This window comes from Protobothrops mucrosquamatus, unplaced genomic scaffold (genome assembly GCF_001527695.2).
Source record: "Protobothrops mucrosquamatus isolate PMUCROS unplaced genomic scaffold, P.Mucros_1.0 scaffold_176, whole genome shotgun sequence".
Taxonomy (NCBI): domain Eukaryota; kingdom Metazoa; phylum Chordata; class Lepidosauria; order Squamata; family Viperidae; genus Protobothrops; species Protobothrops mucrosquamatus.
Genome location: NW_015386252.1, coordinates 400,948 through 424,181, shown reverse-complemented (window position 1 = coordinate 424,181; position 23,234 = coordinate 400,948). Strand labels below are relative to the sequence as shown.

At 37.6% G+C, this 23,234-nt stretch overlaps 2 protein-coding genes across 4 annotated transcripts in view; one reads left to right on the top strand and one right to left on the bottom strand.

Moving 5' to 3' along the window:
• SPATA17 (spermatogenesis associated 17) overlaps window positions 1-12,971 on the bottom strand; it is an 80,502-nt gene extending 67,531 nt beyond the window's left edge. The window contains exons 1-4 of the mRNA XM_015822534.2: window positions 12,882-12,971; window positions 8,259-8,348; window positions 7,264-7,345; window positions 4,252-4,302 (exon numbers count right to left, since the gene is read on the bottom strand). Of these exons, the coding sequence (XP_015678020.1) occupies window positions 4,252-4,302; window positions 7,264-7,345; window positions 8,259-8,348; window positions 12,882-12,949 (291 nt within the window). The 5' untranslated portion in view covers window positions 12,950-12,971. The remainder of the gene's footprint in view (window positions 1-4,251; window positions 4,303-7,263; window positions 7,346-8,258; window positions 8,349-12,881) is intronic.
• A 379-nt stretch (window positions 12,972-13,350) lies between these two features.
• Window positions 13,351-23,234, top strand: part of GPATCH2 (G-patch domain containing 2) — a 94,726-nt gene continuing 84,842 nt past the window's right edge. For 2 of the 3 annotated variants that reach the window (XM_015822523.2, XM_015822514.2), the window contains exons 1-2: window positions 13,404-13,476; window positions 21,344-22,057. In XM_015822523.2, the coding sequence (XP_015678009.1) occupies window positions 13,421-13,476; window positions 21,344-22,057 (770 nt within the window). In that variant the 5' untranslated portion in view covers window positions 13,404-13,420. Of the gene's footprint in view, window positions 13,477-21,343; window positions 22,058-23,234 lie in introns of all 3 variants that reach the window. The other variant, XM_015822507.1, reaches the window with a different exon arrangement.

Here is a 23,234-nt window from a genome sequence, read left to right as displayed (position 1 = left end):
GGATCTCTTCTCTCTCTTCTCCCATCTTGTTTCAAAATAATTATAAAAAGCAAATCATTCTTTTTAAAAAGAAAAAATGGAGTGTCAATAAGCTTAGAAGAATTTGCTATGAGCAAAACATGGATATTCTTCAACCTCTGGTCCAGTTTAAAATGAGCTAGCCATTCATCTAGAATGTTGTTCTAATTTTAAATAAAATGTTTGACAAACTACTTTCCCAAATAGCTACATTTTACCATTGTAATTGGCAAATATCTGGAAATTAGTAATTAAAAAAGCCCATTCTGGCCTTGGTCCCTTCCCAGCCCTGAGCATAAGTAAGATTGGTGTTGCAGATAAGAATGAACTGGCAAACATACATACGGTAGAAGTAATTAATATCCTTTGTAGAATGCATCCCATTTAATTTATTCTAATAGTCTAAATATTGGTTTGATTATTAGCATAACTATACAAAATCTTCAGTTAGTTTGGAGGTTCTAACTGGATGGGTGCAATTGACTGAAGACTGGCACACTCCTTTTTATCTCTTTCACCAAGAGATTTACTCTCCTGCATCATAAGTTGGATAGTCAGCTATCGGGCCTGGTGTAATGATTTTTGCAGTGTGCATTGGATTGGACTTGATGACCTCCTGGGTCCCTTTCAACTCTATGATTTTCATTTGATTTTGATGGATGAACACTGTCCAGAGTCATAAACATTGGGTGGACATACAAATTCCTTATTAATTATTTCTGGATCTCATTCTTCCACTTCCACTGTCCTCACTTGCCTATTTCTGTCTTTTTGCTTCCCTGCACCCTGCTTGTGGAAAAGCAAGTGGCCCCAGAACTGCCAGCTCCAGGTTTACCTGCTATGCTGCAGCTCAGGGGGTTTTTGGTTTGCCACAGCTCCAGGACTGCAAGAAACCTTGAACTGTAGCATAGCACAAAGCCTCAGTCACCTCAGCAACACAGTACAAAGCTGCAGCTATCCCAGGAATCCCCCAGGAAGCACAGTGTGAAGCCACAGCCCAGCAGTGCAATGTGCAGCTCTGCACCCCGAGACCTCTGCCACCGTATACTCTGCTATCCCAGCTTACCTTTGCTGCCTTCTTGCTCTCACTGCTGATGAGGCATGCCCATCCTGGTACTTTGCTGACCACGTGAGAGACCATCTTCCTCAGGTCCCACAAGGAAACTGCAGTGCAAGACCTTGGAAACAAAGCCTTGTGTGGCTAGTAGCTATCTTATGAAAGGTCAGGGCAGGCATGCAGGGTCAGGAGCAGGAGCAGAAGATGACAAAAAGTCAGCTGGGACTGCAGAGGCTGCAGAGTACAGGGGACCAAAAGGCCAGAGATGGTGGAGATAGGTGTGAGGGGAAGTTGAAGCGCCCCTGCAGTTGTAAGTGCAGGCGGGTTGCCAAGTGCCAGAATTGCTATCCTGTGACTACAACAGCTGTAACTTTGGGGATTGATCAACACTACCATAACTTCAAATGGTCGCTGAATTGTTGTAGGTCAAGGACTACCGACAGATAAATGATATTATTTTCAGCTGAATTTTAAAAATGTTTGGTATAATCTTATATTATGTTGCCATAATATCTTTAGTGTTTACTCCTTAAACATAGATATTATATAGCATGTATGTTTGGGGGGAGGAATCTGTTTATGTAACCCTTATTGTCAGGATCTCCATTGTGGGTCTAGTGCCTTGCTGGCATCCTGACATCAAAGGGGAAGGGAGGGGGAGGCATTTGGGGCAATCCACACCTGTGTATCTAATGGTGGGAAATGGGGAGAGGGAGCTGACATGTGAAGAAGGCCAGAGCTGGGCATCTTCAAGGCCGCTTGCCTTGGGTGTGAAATTTCAGCAGCCTAAACAACCCGGAGTTGCTCACAACGTCATGACGATCCTGGATTGGATGGCAAAGGATCAGACACTGGGGAGAGAGATAGGAACATTTGATTTGGCTCTTTGTATAGGTGAGCGGGAACTTCAGATTCTGCCTCAGCTTCCTGCAACCAACACCTTTAGTAAAAGTTCTTTTCACTTCAATCAATTGGAATTTGGGGGCAGGTCTGACATTTACTAATTTTAATATTGCATGTTGGTATATATATTAGTGCTGTCTCTCATTTTCCAATGCATTCAGGCCTCTATATGCCCTTTATCTTTTATATACTGCACCATCCAACATGGAAAGTTAAATGCCAGATAGTCATAGTCATTTTAGAAAAGGACAAAGAACAAGAGACAATGTTGCTCATATATGCTGGATAATTGGGAAGGCCAAAGAATAGTAAAAGAAGTCATTATGTTGACAATAGAAAGGCTTTCAGGTATATTATGTCAAGATGTGGAAAATGGGAAAATGGGAAAATGAGAATCCCACAACATCCTATTGTATTCATGTAAAACAACTGGGCAAGAAGCCACAGTCCAGACAGGACATGGTGAAAAACACTAGCTCCAGATCAGCAAAAGAAATGAGACTAGACTGTACACTCTCTCCTTGGTTATTCAACCTGTATGTTGAATATATAATAAGGGAGGTTGAACAGGAAAAAAAGAGGGTGGTTTTAAATCTGGGAGAAAGAAAGATCAGCAATCTGTGCTATGTTGATGACGCTACTCTGATAGCTGAAAATGCAAATGTTTTGCAAGCTCTAATAATGAAAGTGATGGATAGCTTCTGCTATTTAGGATCAACTATCATTAGTAAAGGAGCAGCAATCAAGAAATAAGCTACAGACTAGCACTTGATAGGATAGTAACAAAAGCCTTGGAAAAGAATTCAGATGCCATGATATGTCCATATTTAAAAAGATCAGAGGTGTGCAGGCAATGGTTTTTCCCCTGTGATACACCATGGATGCAAGGAATTAGACTTTGAAATACCATGACAGAAAGGGTATTAATGCCTTTGAATTTTGGAATCTTGATGGTACATAAATACACAAATCAGTCAGTCTGTCAATCAATTATTTGTATATTACATAAACCGTAAAGTCCTATCTTGTACAATTTTTCTCCACATATCAAATCATTTTTTTCTGATTTTACCCAATAACCTGACCCACCAATATCCACATTTCATAGAAAATAGAACACCACTTGTATCTCTTATAATTCCAAGGTGAATATTTACCCTCCCTTACAAAATATATGCCCTTCAAAGTAATTAACAAGTTTCTGTGGTGATTGGTACCAAACAATTATTGTCATTGATCAGTACCAAACAGATAATTTTAAACAAAGTCATTGTGCGCTCAGCAGATTACAGCTTGTTAACGGGCAAGTTCTGAATGACCTCTTAAGCTAGTTAAATCAATGATGTATATTCCTCATTAAGTAACATCAAAATATAAGTGGTCTTATAAATAATGTTTATTTTAAATGCTAAACAAATGGCAAAACCTTGATATATCAGAAGCCATCTGCTCATACAGAATTTTTTTTAAAAAATGGGGATTACTTTTCTTCACAACAACTCTTAAATCTTCCAAATGAAAATAAGGCTACTATATCACAGTCTACTATTATAAAAGTAAATCTGATTCAGAGAAAATTATGCATTATAATTATTGTTTTCTTTATTATTTTATGGCTCCAAATATAAGTTTGAAATAGTAGGTCAAATATAATTAAGGTACAATGTTAAAGAACATGTGATGATACAGGACCATAATTATATTAGCCAGGTGTTTTTCTTTTCTGCCTGCACCTATTTATGCAAGTCTATTGGAACATCTTGCATCAATGAGAACCACACCAAATTACATAGTAACATTTGTAGTTCTTAATCTAGTTAGGAAAATGTGGAGCATGGCAGAAAGTTCAGGCCATTACTGTAAGATTGTTTTTTTAGTCACATCATAAAATGTACTTTTTAAACTTAAGCAGATATTTATTCAGTGCCTGGATGAGACCAGTAAAATCTATTTAGCAAATCCTGAATATCATAAATGAAGTGTGGGATTTAAATGCAAATGCATACAAATTTAAATGTTTCTTCCACCTAAGATAAAATGCCACAATATTTAGAAAAGACAATGATTTTGTATCTTTAAATGTAACAAAAAATTTCAAAAATGCAACTTGGGTTTATTTAGCATAACTTGAAATTTGTAACTATGTACCATTTCCTCACTTTAACATCAGCATATCAATCAAGTATATATTATTCTGGGTTGCTTATTTTATTAAAAGCAAATTCAGAGCACAATTGACTTTTCATTTGTTTAACAAGTGAAGAAATATTTACCCTGACAGCCATTTCATTGTAGAAATTCATCTTCATAATAAAATATGCTGTCTGTGAATCAAGGGGTAGAGAGAAAAATATGGCATATATTTCAGTTACACAAATACTATACTTCTATTTTTACATAGAAAAGGTAAGAATTTTTATACATAATACATAATAAGAGTTTTAGGTTTGGATGGAATAAAATCAAACTTAGAATTGAAGAGATGGGCTTGCTAATACATAATGCAGGCTTAACCAGAAAAATCTATGGTAGTCAAACCAGCAGCTAATGGAGATATATGATCATAAAATGCTCTCCGCTGAGTTTGATAATCAATGGTGCTCTACTGAGAGTAGAATAACAAAGCAGAAATATTCACAAGTGCTGGTGACATATAGTATTATATGATTTATTCACCAGGGTTCTTTTAACCAAAACTCACAGAAACATAAAAGGAATTCATATTTCAAGATGCCTGGTTTAATGAAAAATTCAAAGAAATGCTGTCTTCAGTCGAAATCATTCAAGGATATGGATGCAGTGATGGAGCAAAATTGTGCCTTCCAACCATCTGTACTAAACGTTATGTACTTAGTTGCCTCCTGAGTAATCCTTGGGAATTTTGTTTCATTTAATATTCATTCTAACATCATAAAATCATAAATACAATGATAACATGTTATAGTGAATCCCCTGATATAGAAAACATTTCCTGGTTCCCTTCCAATAAAGATGAATTCTGCTCTTAGTGAAAGAATCTCCTGTTACAGCAAACACTCACTTGGCAAGATAGGTTATTTTAATGGATACATCACTTTACACTAAGCTCTCACATCTGTTCCACCCTCTAATTACCAATGCAAAATGAACATAATTCACAACAGTATCATAAAAAAAGTAAAATAAGTACTTTCAAGATAGAAGAACGTCCTTTATTTAGCATAACATGCAGACTCTGGGGGGTTGGGAGTGTGTTTTAACTACAAATCAGAGAGAAAGAACCTCTCCTTGATATGCAGTTCCCTGTACTCTCGATCTTCCCTCCTGGCAAAAAAAAAAATTCACTGCAAAAGAGTTTCACTGTAATTAGTGTTATTGGAATTGCCTAGTCTGATCCAAAGCAAATTGTCTGTGGAGAGCAGCAGGACTGGATTATTTATCAACTGTTTGGGCAATTAAGAAGCAGTTGGCTGCAATATGTTATTTACAAATGAACACAATGATGCCACTTCATTTTAGATTCCCTTTCTTCATTACATTAGTTGAGGCATTATTGCCTTTGTTTAATTAAGCCACTTTTTAAAATGCTTACCTTAATATTATATTGCTTCCTTAATAATATACCCAAAAGAAAAAAAATAGAGAAAACTCTTTGGGGAAAAAAAAAAGCCATGAAATCCTTCAGCTTGGTGATAAAATTCACCTCCTATCCAAATCCCTACAATAGATAGGAGCCAATGAGAATATTTTTCTGTTCATTCCATAGCTGAATCTTTTATCTAACTCTGCTTTACCAGTATGTTTCAAATAGCCTGTAATGGGAATGGAATGCTATGGATCAGAGGTGACAAGTTAAAACTTGAACTTGAACTAGAACTGCTACTTTCATAGTTTTTACGGTACTAGTAACTAGATTTATATATTATCTCTGGATTACATCTATAAAGCTTTACCATCTTATATCTTAAAGTGCTTGAATGTGGGACACGATAGCAGTTCTAAAGTAGCTTTTATACTTTCCAAAATTTTGATGCTCTATTTTAAAGGGTAAAAGAAGAAAGCTGTATAACTCTCCTCAGCTTCATGGATGCCCATTGCTCCATTCATCAAGTATGGAAGCTCGATTAAAAAATAAAGACGTCCTCAAATAAAATGTGATCCTTGGTCACTATGTGGATCAGAATGAAGACATCCATGCAGTTTTCTTGGCAGCAATAAATATGTTAACTGATTTTTTTTTTCAACTTCTGAGTCTAGACTACATCCAAGGAATTCACTGGTTACCTTCCAATCAGATACATGTAGTTCTTGTTTAGTGACTGCAATTGTTTCCAGAGAGATTATTATTAAGTGACACAATTGCTAAGTTAACCATGTGACTGAGGGAGAGGGAGAGAGAAAGATGTTGCAAAGATTGCTGGTTGCTGCCATCTCATTCAAATGAAGTTCTCTCTTATAATGTCCTGTCCCTGGTGCTTGGTTTTTTTCCCCTTTTTTGCCGTCCTTGTAGAGCAAGAATCTGCTTTTCTCTCTAATGCAGCACTTTCCTAAAATGTGCTAACTGCAAGTTAAAAGGCTCAGTTTTGTGACCTTAATTAGTTGATCTCCCACCAGCTCATGGTTGTGGCTTAAACCTTAATCGGTTTTACACTGAATGCTTTTGTTGTTGTGAATTCATGGATTGATCAGAAAATTATTTTTTATTACTGTTTACTAGTACTATATTTGTGAACCGTTGTTATCTGTGGCAGTTGCTAAAGGAGAAGTACCTATACTATTAAGCCTCCTTCTGCTTAACTTCAAATCCCATATAAGGCTAGTCAGTTGTGCTATCTGCTAGGAATTCTAAACAATAGCAGCAGTGTCCATAGGGATGGAAGGGAAGATTGAACTGATGAGAGTAGAACTGCAATGTTGTGCAACAAGCCTCACTCCTTTTCTACAGACATTTGATGGCACATACACACCCAAAAAGGCTGGAACGTGCAACAACACTTTGGCACCTGACAAAAGTAGCAGGATTCTGTGCTTACTGCTGAATAAGAGAGTAGTAGCACAAGGAAGCAATGAGATCCTGTTCTGCAATGCACAAAATCCAAACAGCAAAAATATAAGATTTATTTATTTTTTATCTGAGCCTATTTACTTTATTTTTCAAATATCTGAACACTCATGCATGACCAAAAATGCAGAAATTGAAAATACATAATATATTAAATATTTCTTCGAATGAAATAATTGCACCTATTTTGTGCTGGTGCAAATTATGGAAAATTTAAAATATAGTTTTAGAAACATAATTTTACCTCCAGCATTTTTCTGAATTTTTTCCGCCCTTGATAACCCCGCCACCATTTCTGAATAAATACCATCATCTTGTTCAGATACCTAAAACAAAATACTTTAGTAAGGATATAATACTGCAAATTAATAAGAGATTTTTACAGCTTTTAAGTTTCTGAATATGAAATTTCAGTATCAATTTTATCAATTTCGGTTTCAGAACAATTTGTATTCTGAATAGTGTATCTTGAGAGATACTCTCTTGATAGTTACATTCAATATAGCATGTTGAATATAATTCTTAATGCTGTTTAAAACATGACCTTTTCAGTATTAATTTGTCATATAATCAACAAAATGGTTGTTGATTATATAACAAATGTTCTTGTTCTTGTACTAGCCCCCCATATATAGGTTTCAATACTTCTTTCCTGTTAACCAATTTCAAAGAGCAGCAAACATGAAAAAAAATTGCAATCCTTTTCTACATTTTGTAAGAAAATGAACATTAAACCTAAACTTCCCCTTTCATGTAAAAAAGGATTTAGAAATTAGACAAGAAAAAAACACAGCAGCAAAGGTAGAAATAAAGAGGAAATTTTGAGGTTTGAATCTTAACATTCCTAACAGGACTGCTTAATATTCCTGCAAATAAAGAAGCTGGGCTTTTATTGATTGTCTCCTTTTTTCAAGTTTCCCAAACCAATCTTTACACAATCCTTTTCAAAGGAACAAAATCATTCAACAAAGCATCATTGTTTAAAAAATTGTTAATAAAACTACAGTTCAGCGGGAGGTAGTTCCTGAATCTGAAAGTTAGATTAAGTAAGCCTCAAAGTATCATTATATTTATTTCCATATTTATGCGGCATAAAGTTTATTAAAACTTTTATTCTATACATACATCTGAAAATAACATCCATGAAATTCAATAAGAGTGATCTCTGCTCTAAGTAGGCATGTATATTAGTTTTCACGTAAACATATTTATAATGTTTATAGGCACAACTTAAATTACCTGATGTATGCCCGGACTTTGCACCCTCGAAACCAACTCTGAATTTTTACAGCAGCATAATATTCTCTTTTTCTGTATTCATCTAAACACCTAAAAGCACAAGAGTTAACTTTCATAATTTGTACTGTGATCATTTATATTGAATATCAGAATAAGCAAGTAGTATTATTTTTATTAAATCAAGTACCTTTATTTATTTAATACCTTTTTACCACTCTTAGGACCACTGCATGTAGTCCTCAAGATAACTTGCAATACTCCCTCCCCTACAATGAGGAAGTGGCTTCACTTGGTGGATTTTCTCCAATTTGATGCACAATTTATAACACAGAATTTTCTAAAATGTTTTGACTAAATTGTGTACATCTAATTCCTGGTTAATGACAGGAATTGTGATCAGAATTTCTATTGCTAAATGAGGTAGTCATAAAGTCTAATGCCTTTTGACTTCATCTCTTGGTGGCCCAAATCCAGCTCTTCCCATTGCCATCACTAACCGAATCCTGCGTGATTATTAGGCAAGAACCCACCCCAAACCAGGTCAATCCTGGCTTAGTTCCTCCAAGCCTTGAGCCTCAGTAAGGTAAGGAATTGCTTTCTTTTCAATTCTCCCCACCCACCTATCTGCCCCCATTTCTGCTCTTTTGGCCACCATTTTTTCTGTTGCCTCTGCTGCCCTATCAGCCCCAGCTGACTTTCATTTTCTTTTACTTCCCACTGCTGCTGAGGCATGCCTGGCTGGCCTTTCACGAGGCAGCGACTGGTCACACCAGGCTTTTCCCCCAAGGCAATGTGAGCCTTGTACAAATTGTGTGCAGCCTTCTTACAACACTTTGGAAGGTTTTGGAAGCCCACGACAGCAGTTCCACTGGAAATTAGGGTGGCAAGGCCAGTGGAGCACAGATTGGCAGGGACAACAGAGACAGTGAAGGACAGGGCAGCCAAAAGGGCAAAGATGGGAGAGGTAAGGTGGGTGGAGGGCACTGAAGTGCCCCTGTGGTCATAAGTGTGGATGGGCTGCCAAGTATCTACATTTTGATCACCTGACCAGGAGGGGAGGCACTACAAAAGTGAAGGGCAAGGCTAAACTTGCCTCATCAGTACTGGAAGCTGCAAAGGCAGCAGGGCAGTAAGAACAGTGGAGCTCATGGCAGCAGGACCAGCAGAAGGAATAGAGTGCAGGAGTAACCCAAAGGACAGAGGTTCAGGGGAGACGGGCAGGTGGGGAGAGTTGAAGTGCCTCTGCACTTGTAAATGAGGGCAAACTACCAAGCACCCAAATTTTGATCATGACTGTGGGGTGCTGCCATGGCCATAACTTTGGGTATTGGGCGTAATTATCATTTATTCAGTGCCTCCATAACTTCAAGTAGTAGCTGAACAAATGGTCATTAAATGAGGACTATCTGTCATAGAAAGTCCGCCTATCTTCAGGCTTTGACAGATTTCTACTTGAGGCATGTTTTTTTAGACCCTTGCTTTAAATAAATGCCTTCATCATATCTGGATAAGAGGTACAAGGGGGAACTTGCAATGAAACCCTTATTTATCTGTGTATTCTGAGGCAAAAGATTTAATGCATTATGTATTGATCTGTAAATTATACTTGGCATGAAGAATTCAATTTATTTATCTACGGTTATATCAGTCTAACTGGTATATATAATTCAGCAAGCAGAACTGGATGTTGTTGCAGCAAGGAAGATTAGAGCAAAAGCAGTGGTAGCCATGGAAGCTAATTATAAAGGGAATAAAATAGTTTAAAATTGTGTTAATTTTCCCCTCCTGTTCTTATTTTCAGTCAATGGTTCAGGTAGTTTTATGAATGTCATTTGTATATTGGATTCTGTTTTTATCTAATGATGGGGCCAATCTCCTTTGTCTTTTTTCTTTTATTCTCTGTATGTCTTTGTCTTTTTAGCCTGTACAATTGTAATAGTCAAGCTATCCCACTTTGTTTTGTTTCTTTGAATCTGCTAAATATTCTGCCTAAGAAAACACTGAAGAATACAAGGCCTAGGATCTTATATTTATATACCCACTAGACAACTGCGGGCTGTTGGGTCATCTTTTCAGAAATATTTCCTTAGTTAAACAGAGAAATGGAATCACCACAGATGAGTGGGAGTGGGAGTGACTTTCAACTTCCTGCTAGCTTCCCCCTGACTTTGTAGGAAGCTGGCAGGGAATATTGCAAATGATCACATGACCGAAGCTGACTGTGGCACCGTGGCAGGACTGAAGCAGAATAACAGAATAACAAAGCTGGAAAGGACCTTGGACATCTTCTAGTCCAACCCCCTGCTAAAGCAGGACACTCTATACCCTTTCAGACAAATGGTTGTCCCCCTTCATCTTAAACACTGGAATACTATCATGTCACCCCCTAGCCCTTCTTTTCATTAGACTAGACATAACCAACCATTCTTCACATGTTTTAGCCTCCAGTCCCCTAGTCATCTTTGTTGCTCTTCTTTGCACTTTTTTTTTATGTTGATTCAAAAATTCTTGTCCCATGAAGCACCAAACAATCAGACATGGAGTTTTAGTAGTATATGGGATCTGTCATTCTCTCTCAGCCCAACTCAACTCAAAGGGTTGTTGTTGTGGGGAAAATAGGAGGAGGAAGATATGTTGGCTACGTTCACTGCTTTTTTGTAAAAATAATAAAAATGGGATACAAATAAATATAAATATTTATATATAAATATAGATATTTCAAAAATATATTGAAAAATATTTGAAATATTAAAAAAGAAGTTAGACAATGCAAGTTTCTTTTAAAAGTGCTTTCAAACAGTTACATATGTAGCCAGTCACATATGGATTTAAAACATTAGAAGCCACTAAAGATCCTCTATTTAGTCCCAAACAACCCTACTGATTTTATTGAAGTAGGACTTCTGAAAAAATTCTTAAATCATGAGTATATTTATTTAGCAGTCAAGAAATGTGCGGTAGACTAGGACTTGGTAGAGCAGCCATGAATGCCTTAGAAAATATATTTAAGTGCTGTGATGTCTCTATATATATCTATAGAATTGTGCAAGCCAAGGTATTCCCTATGACAGTCTACGCAAGTGAAAGTTACATTTTGAAGAAGCAAGATAGGAAGAATGTGCATGCTTTTGAACTTTGGTGTTGGAGAAGACTCCTGAGAATACTGTGGACAGTCTAGAAAACAAACAAAAGTATCATTGAACAAATCAACTCAAAGGTCTCATTCAAGATACAAATTATCCTATTTTGTACTTATTATGCAGAGACCTAGCTCTCTAGTGAGCCTCAACTGCTGGGAAAGTTGGGAAGAAAAGAGGAGAACCAGCAGCAAGGTCAATGGACTCCATTACAGTGGTGATTGTGGCATAGTTGGAAGACTGAAAGACTTGGTTAAGGAGAGATTGCCATGAAGAAAATCTATGCGGTCGCCAAGAGTTGACAAGGATTTCATGGTACATAATCAGTCAATAATTATTCATACCACTGCCCCAAATCATTTGTAGCTTAGAGATCATCACCAAAACTTTGAACTGGATCTAGAAATGCACTGGTAAATAGAACAGTAATACAAAATGAATGTAATATGATCTCCTTGTTGGGCCAAAGAACACCACCAGATAAATTCTGAACCATTCATGGTCACTTTGCTGCCCATACTAAACAAAAAAAAAGACAAATTTTATCTCTTTATCTACTGTGTGATTATGACAATATTCACATTTATTCCTATGACCATATTAATTTTTTAAAAATTCAGAGTTTTACACACAAAGTCAGCTATTTGGAGAAGTAGTGGTATTTCAAAAGCGGTTCTTCCCAATCAGATATTTTTCAAATATAGTTACAGCTTTCATCATTTCCATCCTGGTCATGCAGTTCCGATGGAAACTGCAGTCTAACATATCTCAGCCACAAACTAGCCAATCACATTTTAGCCTTGCATGTTCTGCTAACCCAGTCAATGAGTTAACTTCTGTCAGATTGCAATGCAACTCTCCCCTCCCCTCATATGATTAACCAAGGGCAAACAAGTTGTGTGTCCTCAGGCTGTTGTCAACTTTATTCCTTAAAGAACTGTTTAGACACACTGCTTTCTCCTGTTATTGAAAGGTGTCAAGATTCCCATGACATCTAGAAAGAGCCAAGATACTCTTTTTAATGCTAAAGATGATGGACAAATGCAGAAGTAGGTGTCTTCTCTTTTTCTCCAAGATGAATTTGGTGGAGTGAACAGTCATGGGAATGAAGAAGCCACACTCTATACTTCTGGGGGAGACTTCACTTTTAGAAGCAGGGGGAGGGGAAGCATCATTACCCATTTGCAAGCTGAAGTTTTGCACAACATGAACGCCATTCCCTTTCAACTCTTATGAGAATCTCGCCCTTCCCTATTCTTTCCACCTGCGTTCCTTATTACTCTTATGTTACCACGATGACTTATTCACAGGCAACACGTGTGAACGTGTGAACTCGACTTCGTGGGGTGGAAATTCTCGATACTTCTTGGCCAGAAAAAAAAAAAGAAGAAGCAGCACCCGCAAACCTGGAATCATCTCAGGGACGAGGAGGAGAATCGCTTCTGGACGAATAACACAAGAGCCTCGGGAAGGAGGCCCGAGTTACCTGTTTCTACTGAAATACTCCTCCTTGAAGCTCGGTAGCCGCTCTTGCAGCCGGGCCAAAGTGGCCATCTTCCCCCCTCCCAGCCGGCTCCCAGGGATGGTATACAAATTTTCGTCATGGCAACTGGATCGTACCAACTGAGCCCAGTTGCAGAGAGGGGAGAAGGATACAAACTTATGCTGGGAGAGAAAGAGAGAGAGAGAGAGAGAGAGAGAGAGACGGAGAGAGAAGCTGCGGATTTAAGTCCGCGGGCTGAAAGGGGGTAATAAGTTAGGCGAAGTGGCAGCGACGGGGAGACAGCTCCCTCACTGTTGTTTCCCGTCCCTACAGAGAAGCAGTCATGGTCGAGCCCGGTTTCCTTCCAGCGCCGAAGCTGCTTCCGGGATACCATCGTGAAGGAGTGAGAGGTGCGGCAGCCTTTCCGCGGCCCGGTCAACCGTCATCTTCTTCTTCCTCCTCTTCCTCCTCCTCCTCCTTCCCGAATTCTGCAAAGCGGCACCTGTCTCCTCAGGGAGCGGCCGACTGCGGGCGCTGAGTACATGTTCCGGGTGGCTCAGCCCAACCCGAGCAGACCTCCGGCCGCCAGAAAGAGCTGGTGAGGGGCGGGGAACAGGGGCGCGAGCGGGGGCAGAGGAACGGCTGGCCCTGGGGCGGAGGGAGAGGGGCGACCTTAAGTGTTAAAGTCCGACCGGGCTGGTTGCCCTGGGAGTGGAGTTGGCGTCGAAGGAGCGGAGCCATGACCTACGAGCTTTGCGTAGATTATTCTTCGAAAATCAAGTAGAGCAGCTGCACCATGGAGACTCGGCTTATCATTTCTCGATGTTTTCCTTTAAGTCAGTGGTTCTCAACCTGTGGGTTGGGACCCCATTTGGGGTCGATCGACCATTTCACGGGGGTCGCCAAGCAAGGCTGTCCGCCATTTTTTTTGTCCATTTTTTCCCCCTTTTCCGGTGGGTGCCTTACCTCCCTTGGGCTGGGCCAGCTGATGGTCGGCCTGCTCCGTCTCTGCCGCTTGCCAGCTACGCCTCAGCCGGCGCAGGGGGCGGAACCACGCATGCGCGGCGCTCCCGGGCAGGGAAAGTCCTCGACTTACGACCGGTTGGGTAGTCCTCGACTTACGATCGGTTTAGTCCTCGACTTACGATCGGTTTAGTCCTCGACTTACAACCTGTTTAGTCCTCGACTTACGACTGGTTTAGTCCTCGACTTACGATCGGTTTAGTCCTCGACTTACGACCGGTTTAGTCCTCGACTTACAACCTGTTTAGTCCTCGACTTACGACTGGTTTAGTCCTCGACTTACGACCGGTTGGGGTGGCGGCATTAAAAAGGTTGAGAACCACTGCTTTAAGTCTCCTGGATGAGACTCACCTTCTTGTGGAAGAAGGTGGCGACCTAGGTGTGAATCTCCAAACATAAGGAAAAGGGGGAAAGGTTGAGGTTTAAAGGCTTTTAGCATGTTCTCTGAAGTGGAGGGGGGGAATGAGAATGCAAGGGAAAGGGTTGCTCTCCTTGGTTTGAATCCTTGGTTTGGAAAAGGAGGGTTAGCTTGAGCATCTGCTGAAGTTCCCTCTGTTACAAACTTGTAAGAGGCTGTCCTGCATTTACTTGGATTGGATCATGCTAGGTACCAGAAGACATTACCCACGTAGGAGTGATCAGAATTTAAGGTGTGATTTGTATGGTTGCTGTCGAAGGTATACCTATGAACAGGATGGTATTTTGGGAACCAACCAGCACTTCTTTTGCTACAAGAGTAAACATCCTTTAAAACAAAAATTAGGCCATGAAGTCATTTTTAGCAGCTGAATTATTTGCTTCTTTCTTGCTCTATTTTTTATAGGTTGTCTTAGATGCTCACAGCATGTAAGTATAGAACAGTGTTTCTCAACCTTGACAATTTTAAGGCATGTGGACTTCAACTCCCAGAATTCCACAGCCAGCATTGCTGGCTGTGGAATTCTGGGAGTTGAAGTCCACATGCCTTAAAATTGTCAAGGTTGAGAAACACTGGTATAGAAGGAAAGCCAGAAAGCTAGGGCAAAACTTGTTTTTCCTTTGCAAACTTATACAGTGCCTTCAGAAATACTATACAACAGAAGTATGATAAAAGTATCAACAAATGTGACATCAGAAAAAAATATTACTGCAGATCCCAACACATCTGTTGACTATTCATGATTTTTTTTCTACCTAGCATTTTTGGCAAATTCAGGGTTTGTTTGTTTGTTTGTTTGTTTCAAGTGTTCATACATTGATTGTGGTAGGAATTGACCAACTGGCCCAGGCCTGACTTCATGGACTGAAAAGAGTGACTGGCCCAGTCAGCTTTTATACCTAAGGTGGAACTACAACTCATAGGACTAGGCTGCTGCCCTAATCATTAGAACCAAACTGGCTCTTTCTTGTTGACTTTTCATGAATGCATGGTGAAATTCAGAAGGATCCAAAGAGGTTAATAATGTATTTATGTGACAGTACAAGAATAGGAGCTACTGCAAATCTGGCAAGGAAAAAATAAGGATAAATTCAATTTTATAATTAAAAAATATATGATAAGTACTGAAATTGGTAACTCTTTGCTGTTAAAGCAAATTATATAAAATATATGCTGTAGACAGATAAAAGAATAGCACAGAATTTTTTGACATGTCTATAAGTGATCCAGAATGCTTGTTTTCATATAGTACAGGTTAAAAAGCCAATTTTCTTTAATTGCACATAAATAAGGCTAGAGAAAAAATTGTAGGGAATATAGAGCACAGTTAAAGTGTGAGATAATTGAAAAAAATATTGATTCATAAAAGGGAGGTTGTTATGGTGCTATCTAAATAATCATGTTATAAACTTGACTCATTTTATGGGCAGAGCATAATAACCCCTGGCCTCCATTCATGGAACACCTTCTATAATACAGTGGTGCTTTAAAGTTTGTGAATCTTTTTGAATTTAATATTTCTGCATAAATATGATCTAAAACACTTTTATAGGAAGGACTTTTATTTGGCCATTCCAAAACATTACTTTTCTCCCCCTTTAACCATCCTTTGAATGCATGACTTGTCTGTTTTGGATCATCTAGCTGCATGACCCGCTTTCTCTTAAGCTTATGTCCATGAACAGAGTAGGCTGACACTTTACTATAGAATTTTCTGTTACCATTCAGAATTCATAGTCTATCAATGATGGCAAGCCATCCTGGTCCAAAGACAGCAAAGCAGGCTCGAACCATGATACTGCCATCAAATTTCACAGATGGAATAAGGCTTTTATGCAGGATGGAGTGTTTGCCTTTCACCAAATATTATCTTTTCATTAAACCAGAAAGTTCTATTTTGGTCTCATCCATCCACAGAATATTCTTAATAGGCTTCTGGCTTATCTGCATGGTCTTTCATAAACTGTAGATGGGGCAGCAATTTTTTTCTCCTTGCAATCCTGCCATACACACACATACCATTGTTCATTGTTCTCCAGATGGTGTTCGCATAACACTGACATTCAGCCAATGCAAGAGAGGCCTTTGGTTCATTAGACATTACCCTAAGTTTCTTTGAAACGTGGTAGAGCAGTGTTTCTCAACCTTGACAATTTTAAGGCATGTGGACTTCAACTCCCAGAATTCCACAGCCAGCATTGCTGGCTGTGGAATTCTGGGAGTTGAAGTCCACATGCTTTAAAATTGTCAAGGTTGAGAAACACTGTGGTAGAGTAATCCATCCTTTATTCTTGGTGTGATCTTGATTGGTCAACTGCTCCTTTGGAAATAGTTTGCACCCATTTCCAGCCTAGAGACAATGAACAACAGCTTGGCAGAGGCCCTCAGAAATCTCCTTTGTTCAAGCCATGACACATTTCCACATCCCTGTATTAATACACTTTAAATAAGGCAGGACCTTTCACACTCAGACTTGATTATTATCCCACTTGATTCTAATTTCTCCTTTAAATGAACTGACAATTCTAGAAGTTTCTCTATTTTTGCCAGCCACAAACTAATATTGGATCGTTTTTCTCAACAAAATGAACAAGTATAATGTTCTTTACTTATTTGTTTAATTGGATTCTTTTTATCTAGTTTTGGACTTGCTTAGAGAATACTGTTTAGGTCATATTTATACAGAAACATTGAAAATTCAACAGGGTTCACAAACATTCAAGTGCCACTGTAAATAGCAAGTGCTTCCTTATTTTTATTTATTCATCTTCTATTACTTATAGACTACAACTGGACATTAGTGGTGGTTCACAAACCTAAGTCATAAAGCAGTAAAATCATAGAATCTCATTGTAACTACCCATTAAAAAGATCAGTGATATATATAAGCACACTACCAAACAGATGGCAAACAAAGAATATATTATTCTCCTTAAGGCTAGTTGAAGTAGCTGATTAAAGTAGATGCGAGCTTGATCTTAGAGGTGGCATTGTTCGGGAGAAGCACTGCTTCTGTAACTTCACCAATTTAATTTTCCAGACTGAAGGAATCTGTAGCACCCTCTCATGAACAGGTTGGCCAATATCAAATTGAAGAAGACAGTCTTGTAGATATTCTGAGTTTATACCCTATAGAGATTTATAGGTTAAAACCAGTCCCTTGACTTGTACTCTGAAACCTTTTGCAAGGTACTGCATTCCTTCAATATCGATTTTACTTTGCTGAATCAATTCACACTAGTCAGTGTATAGATTACTGCATTTTGCCCAATTGTAATTTCCAGATAGCCTTCAAGGGCAGCCCCTGGTGGAATGCACATTGTAGTAATTTTTTCTGGAAATAATAAGAACAAAGGACAAGAATGACAGCTGTCACAACCTCCTGATTTGTAAGGTATAAGGGCCCAGCCTAATACCTATAGCTGACCAAACAACTAAACCCACCTTTCTACTTTTCAATCCCAACTAATATTTCTGCAATGTTCCCCCTTTCCTCTGAACTTTTTAGCCTTTCATACTTTAATATAAACCAACCAGCCATAATTCAAGGTATTGCTTATTACCTACCATGGCATAGGACTAGCTTATTTGAGGGACTGCTTATCTTCCTTGGCTGGTGCCTGTCCAGTAAGATAGGGCTACGTTTGTGTGCTTTGGGCTCTCTTGATCAAACAGTGCCATCTATTACGACTCAAGAAGCATCTACTCTCTGAAATGAGATCCCCCTAGAGTTGTCTGTAGCTCTCACATTGGTGATGTCCAGAAGTCTTTAAGAACTTAGGTTTTCTCCTGGGCCTTGGGGATAGAGTGCATGAGGAATACTTATTTGTTGTGCTTTTTGGTACATGGTACATGGTTGTCCAGACAAATAGAATTTTCTCTTTATTTATTTTTTTATTTTTTAACTGTAAGCTGCCCATTTATTTAATAAATAATTGTCATCATCCAACTGTAAAACCTTATGTAAAATGTGTTCCATTTAAAACCATACCTCAAAAGTGCTGCATTGACTATAAAGGAAGATAACTTAATTTAAGACAGTCTCCTCCCCCCCCCATCCAAAGCAGGAGTAGATAGGATATTTATCTTTGTGTAAAACTGGAGGCAAAAATCTGTGTCAAATTCAGCTTCCCACATATTGTTAGGCTAGGGTTGCTAAGCCTGACTGAGGCCTCTTCTGCGGATTCTCTTACCTAATAAATGTGTACATGTGACATTGTTATATGTGTGTGCATATACATGTCAGAATCCAAAAAAGGAGAGAACAAAAATCAGACATTGAATTAAAAGGTACCAGTAAAAATTTAATTGCTTCGGGGGGGGGGGAAGCAAATAAAAATAAATTTATCTTCCATTTGTGTATACTAAACATCTGTCATACATACAAATTCAAATACATGCACGTACAGAGAACATTTGTACACTTACAAGCAGAAATAACGTAAGAAAAAGGATATAATATACAACATTAGCTATAGAAGAAGGAAAAGGATATAATATACAACATTAGCTATAGAAGAAGGAAAAAATTACAGAAAATCAAAGCTGAATCTGTGGGCATGAGAAGACCTAACTGAACTGAAAAGAAAAAGAAAAAAAGCAAACTTCCGTTTAGGTATCATAAAAACACCCTTTCCCAGGCAGTAGTTATTTTTAATCTAATATTCAAGGCATGCATACTTTTCTTCAAAAGTATCTACTTTTTAAGCAGCAGTGCTTGCAGTCATTTGTATCCTGCTCCTTTGTTTATTTTCCACACCATTTTTTCAGCAAACGTTAAGACAAACCTCCTCCTTTCCAGAGGTAATTATTGGAAAGAGGAGTGCTTTGTTTTTCTATCAAGTAATTTGTTAGAAAGTTCTCTATTTTATAAATAGAATAATAGCTTTACCTCACTGTTTTCTTTTAAACAATACACAGTCCAGAAATGAAAAGACTCTGACTTTAATTGAAACACATTTTAAAATACATTTTTGCTTGCGTTTTTATAATGATATATCCTGAATTTCCATGGAGTTCTATGGTGTAAAGCCTAGTAAAGATGAAATATACAATCCTTGAGAGAAGTTTATGAGGTATAACTTAAAGCATAAAGCTACATTTTTGACATGGGTAAAATAAATGGGTAAAAGTACAATATGCTGAACATTGAACAATCATTAGATGATTATATGACTTCATGTTTTTATTTATTTATTTATTCAGTTTCTATAGTCATCCATCACAAGTAAGTGACTTTTGGTGGCGAATGATCATAAAACAGTTAAAACAATTACAGTATAATATAAATTCAATATTTTTATTTATATTTCTACACCAAACATCTCCTTCACAAAAAAAAATCATCATAAATATCAATATAGCTAGGAAACATGACCCTTCATATACCCTCTGGGCCCAGGCTCAAAGCCAGATTTTCAATGCCTTAAAAGAGGCCAGGAGGATCAGAATTTTTGGTTACAGTTTACTCAGCTTTCTTTTCATCCTTCAACATGTAACAGTTTTCTTTCAGCTGATGCAATATCATCAATAATCATCAAGTTGCATTTTTAAGAGATAGGCAAGCCAGTCTATTTCCTGCATCCATCATAAAATTATTTTAATGGGATTTCTCAGCAACCATCTTCAGAGATCAAATTCGAAACAAAAATATGACATTGAATAACTCACAGTACTTATTGCCCTATCTCATGAACATATCAGACTTTACCATAGTTTTTTCAAATGATGCACAAACTGTAGGGCAGACATTAGGATTGGAAAAAAAAGACTACATGGATAAGAAGCGGTACCTGTAAGTAGAGGGTGTTTCAGCTAAATTTACACAGTTTATTTATGCTCGTATCTATTTTATACTGTACTGTTCTTTCATTATAATTAAGAATGTTATAAAAAACTATCCTGCAGCCCTATCTCATTTCTCTTGTGTTTTTTCTTGGATTACATCATTCAGAGGGTAAAATATAGACGTAATTGATTTTTGTGGTCTGAAAAACACATTACTAGCTAGTTTAAATATTAGTAACAGTTTACGATTGCTGACAAAAAACATTTGTCCAGCTTAGCAACATGGATAACAGAGAGCAAAATATGTATTTTAAATGGTGAAACTCTATGATTAAGGAAATACTAAATTGAGTGTAATTGGTCTCTCTATATATGGAATGACTATGTAAACATATGTTGTGGGGTTAAAATGAAAGGACATTTCCATGAAAGTTGTTTTACAATCCTGGAAAAGCAGGATATAAATCAAACAAATAAATTAATTGTTTTATAAATTAGTAATAACAAATATGTAAATTACCTTTTTTATATAATCTCTTAGAATAAAGTAAAACTAAACTAAACTATTCTGTTCTCTGTCTTTGTGTTTTGAATGCCTTTCTAATTTTCACTATAAGATTGGAAATGAAATTATAGCATACAAAGTTTTGTTTCTTTAATTAATCATTGTGCTAAACTGGTACCTTACCAGTTAAATGGATAGATAAATCTATTTAATAGCTCTATTAACATTATTGTTTGTTATGGTTTTGTTAAGTTTAAGTTTTATGTGAAGGAAAAATGAAGCATCATAAAAATTATTCTGTGATATTTTATTCTGGAGACATTTTTTTTTCTCTTGTTATCTATGACTACTTACTGAACCCTTCCCTTTCCTAAATATACTTCCCAACAAACGTGGATGTCTGTCTGTCTCTTGTTCTTGAAAAAGGAAAAATAAGACAAGTAAATTTTGCAAAGTTTTCACAATTTATAATGCTTTATTATATTTTTTCCCCTGAGACTCAGACAAAGGCAAGATAGTGCTTTGCTCTTGTAGGGCTTTGCATAAGAATAAAAGGCCTGATATGGGGATGGGGTGTGTGTGATTATTTCTGTTTTACTTACCTTCCGATAGGTAAATGATTAGAGCAAAAAAAGCTTAGAGGGTAGTTCTTTCACTTTTCTAAAACAGTCACTATAATAAGATATTAATTAACTAGAAATGGCTTTTTTTTTTTTTTTTTGCTATTTACAGGCATTTTAGTAAGACTATGGAGGAGCTAGTTCATGATCTAGTCTCTGCACTGGAAGAAAGTTCAGAGCAAGCAAGAGGTGGCTTTGCAGATACGGGTGATCATTCTCGCAGCATCTCATGTCTTCTAAAACGCCAGGCTCGAAAGAGAAGGGGAAGGAAAAGACGTTCGTTTAATTCGCATCATCCCTGGGAGACTGGACATTGTTTAAGTGAAGGTTCTGATTCCAGCCTTGAAGAGCCAAACAAGGATTATAGAGAGAACTATGCTGCTAATAAGAAAGACCACAGTGATTCTGATGACCAAGTGATGGTTGCAAAACGCAGACCAAATTCAAATTTAAATAACCTAAGAGGCAAAAGACCTCTGTGGCATGAACCCGATCTAGCTGTTGACAATGTAGGTAATAGGACTCTGCGTAGACGTCGAAAGGTGAAACGAATGGCAATTGATCTACCTTCTGAAGTAACAAACAAAATTATGTTGTCCCAACAAGGCAATATTAAGGACCAGGAAATGGACAATGACAACAAATCTTGCTCCCATCAAGAACTATCAAAGAGTAAAGTTAAAAAAAGAAAGCTTGCAGCAAATAGGCAAGGCCCAGACATTTTGGATGAAGGCGTGGTCATAGAGAATGATGAAATCAATCCTGTGAACAAGGATAAAATGGAGTATGAAGAGCAAAAAGGCTCAGATGAAAACATGAGCGACAGGTTGTTTTCAGCTTTTCTTTTAATTATAAAATTTAGATTATTGTGGTGCTGTCCTTATGTTAAAGTATTATATTTTGCTTTAAGATTCCGTAGTATACTGCCAAAGTTGAAATATTTTTTAAAAAAAAAGTCTTTTTGCCATTCTGCATTAAATTTTTCATCATAAAAAGTACATGGGTAAGATTCCTGTGCAATGCTATCCTATTTGGCCTAATTTGTAAGTTACAGGGGTCGGTGGTACTTATTGTCAAACAAGTATGCAGAGGATTTCAGTAAAATAAATGTAGCCTTCTTGGGTTTTTTTTCCTGTGACTCATTTTTTTTTACTTCCTGTTAAAGTAGGAAGTAAGGGCAAATATTGCAAATTTTAATTAAAAGTTTTAAATGTATAAAGTTGGCAGAATACAATTGTTTATTTCCTTTTAAATACTTAATTGTAGATGTTTACATTTCTTTTAAACTCACAGTCCTGGATACTTTTATCCACTTCCAACTATGTCATGTTTAAAAAAGAATTTACCAAGCATTAGAAAATATTGTAATAAAATATATTCTGTTTTTCACCGTCACTGCCACAACTGTTCTTGGAAGATGCATCACAGTGTTTTTCAAACCAGAATTCCACTTGTTCTATGCTGATAGCAAGTTCTAAATTAACAAGGGTATTTTTATATATTTGATTCTCCTTTTCTCTCTATGTATTTGATAGCTCAGGGTTTATATTTAAATAACCAGCTATATGGCTCAGCCATTTTATTGATGAATTTCCATCTTTATCCTAGGAAGAGCCAAGTTGGCAAGAAGCCTGCTTTCTAAGGCTCTTTACTGGAATATCAGTAAGCTAATGATTTCAGGATAAGGATGAAAAGTAAACATTGTGGTGGCTCTCTCTATATCAGTGTTTCTCAACCTTGACAATTTTAAGGCATGTGGACTTCAGCTCCCAGAATTCCACAGCCAGCAATGCTGGCTGTGGAATTCTGGGAGTTGAAGTCCACATGCCTTAAAAATTGTCAAGGTTGAGAAACACTGCTCTATATTAATAGTAACCTGAAGAACTGCAGAACTAAAGAAGATAAGACTGTAAAGGAAGTAAAAGCCATGGTGGCACAGTGGTTAGAATGCAGTACTGCAGGCTAACTTTATCCACAGCCAGGAGTTCGATCCTGACCGGCTC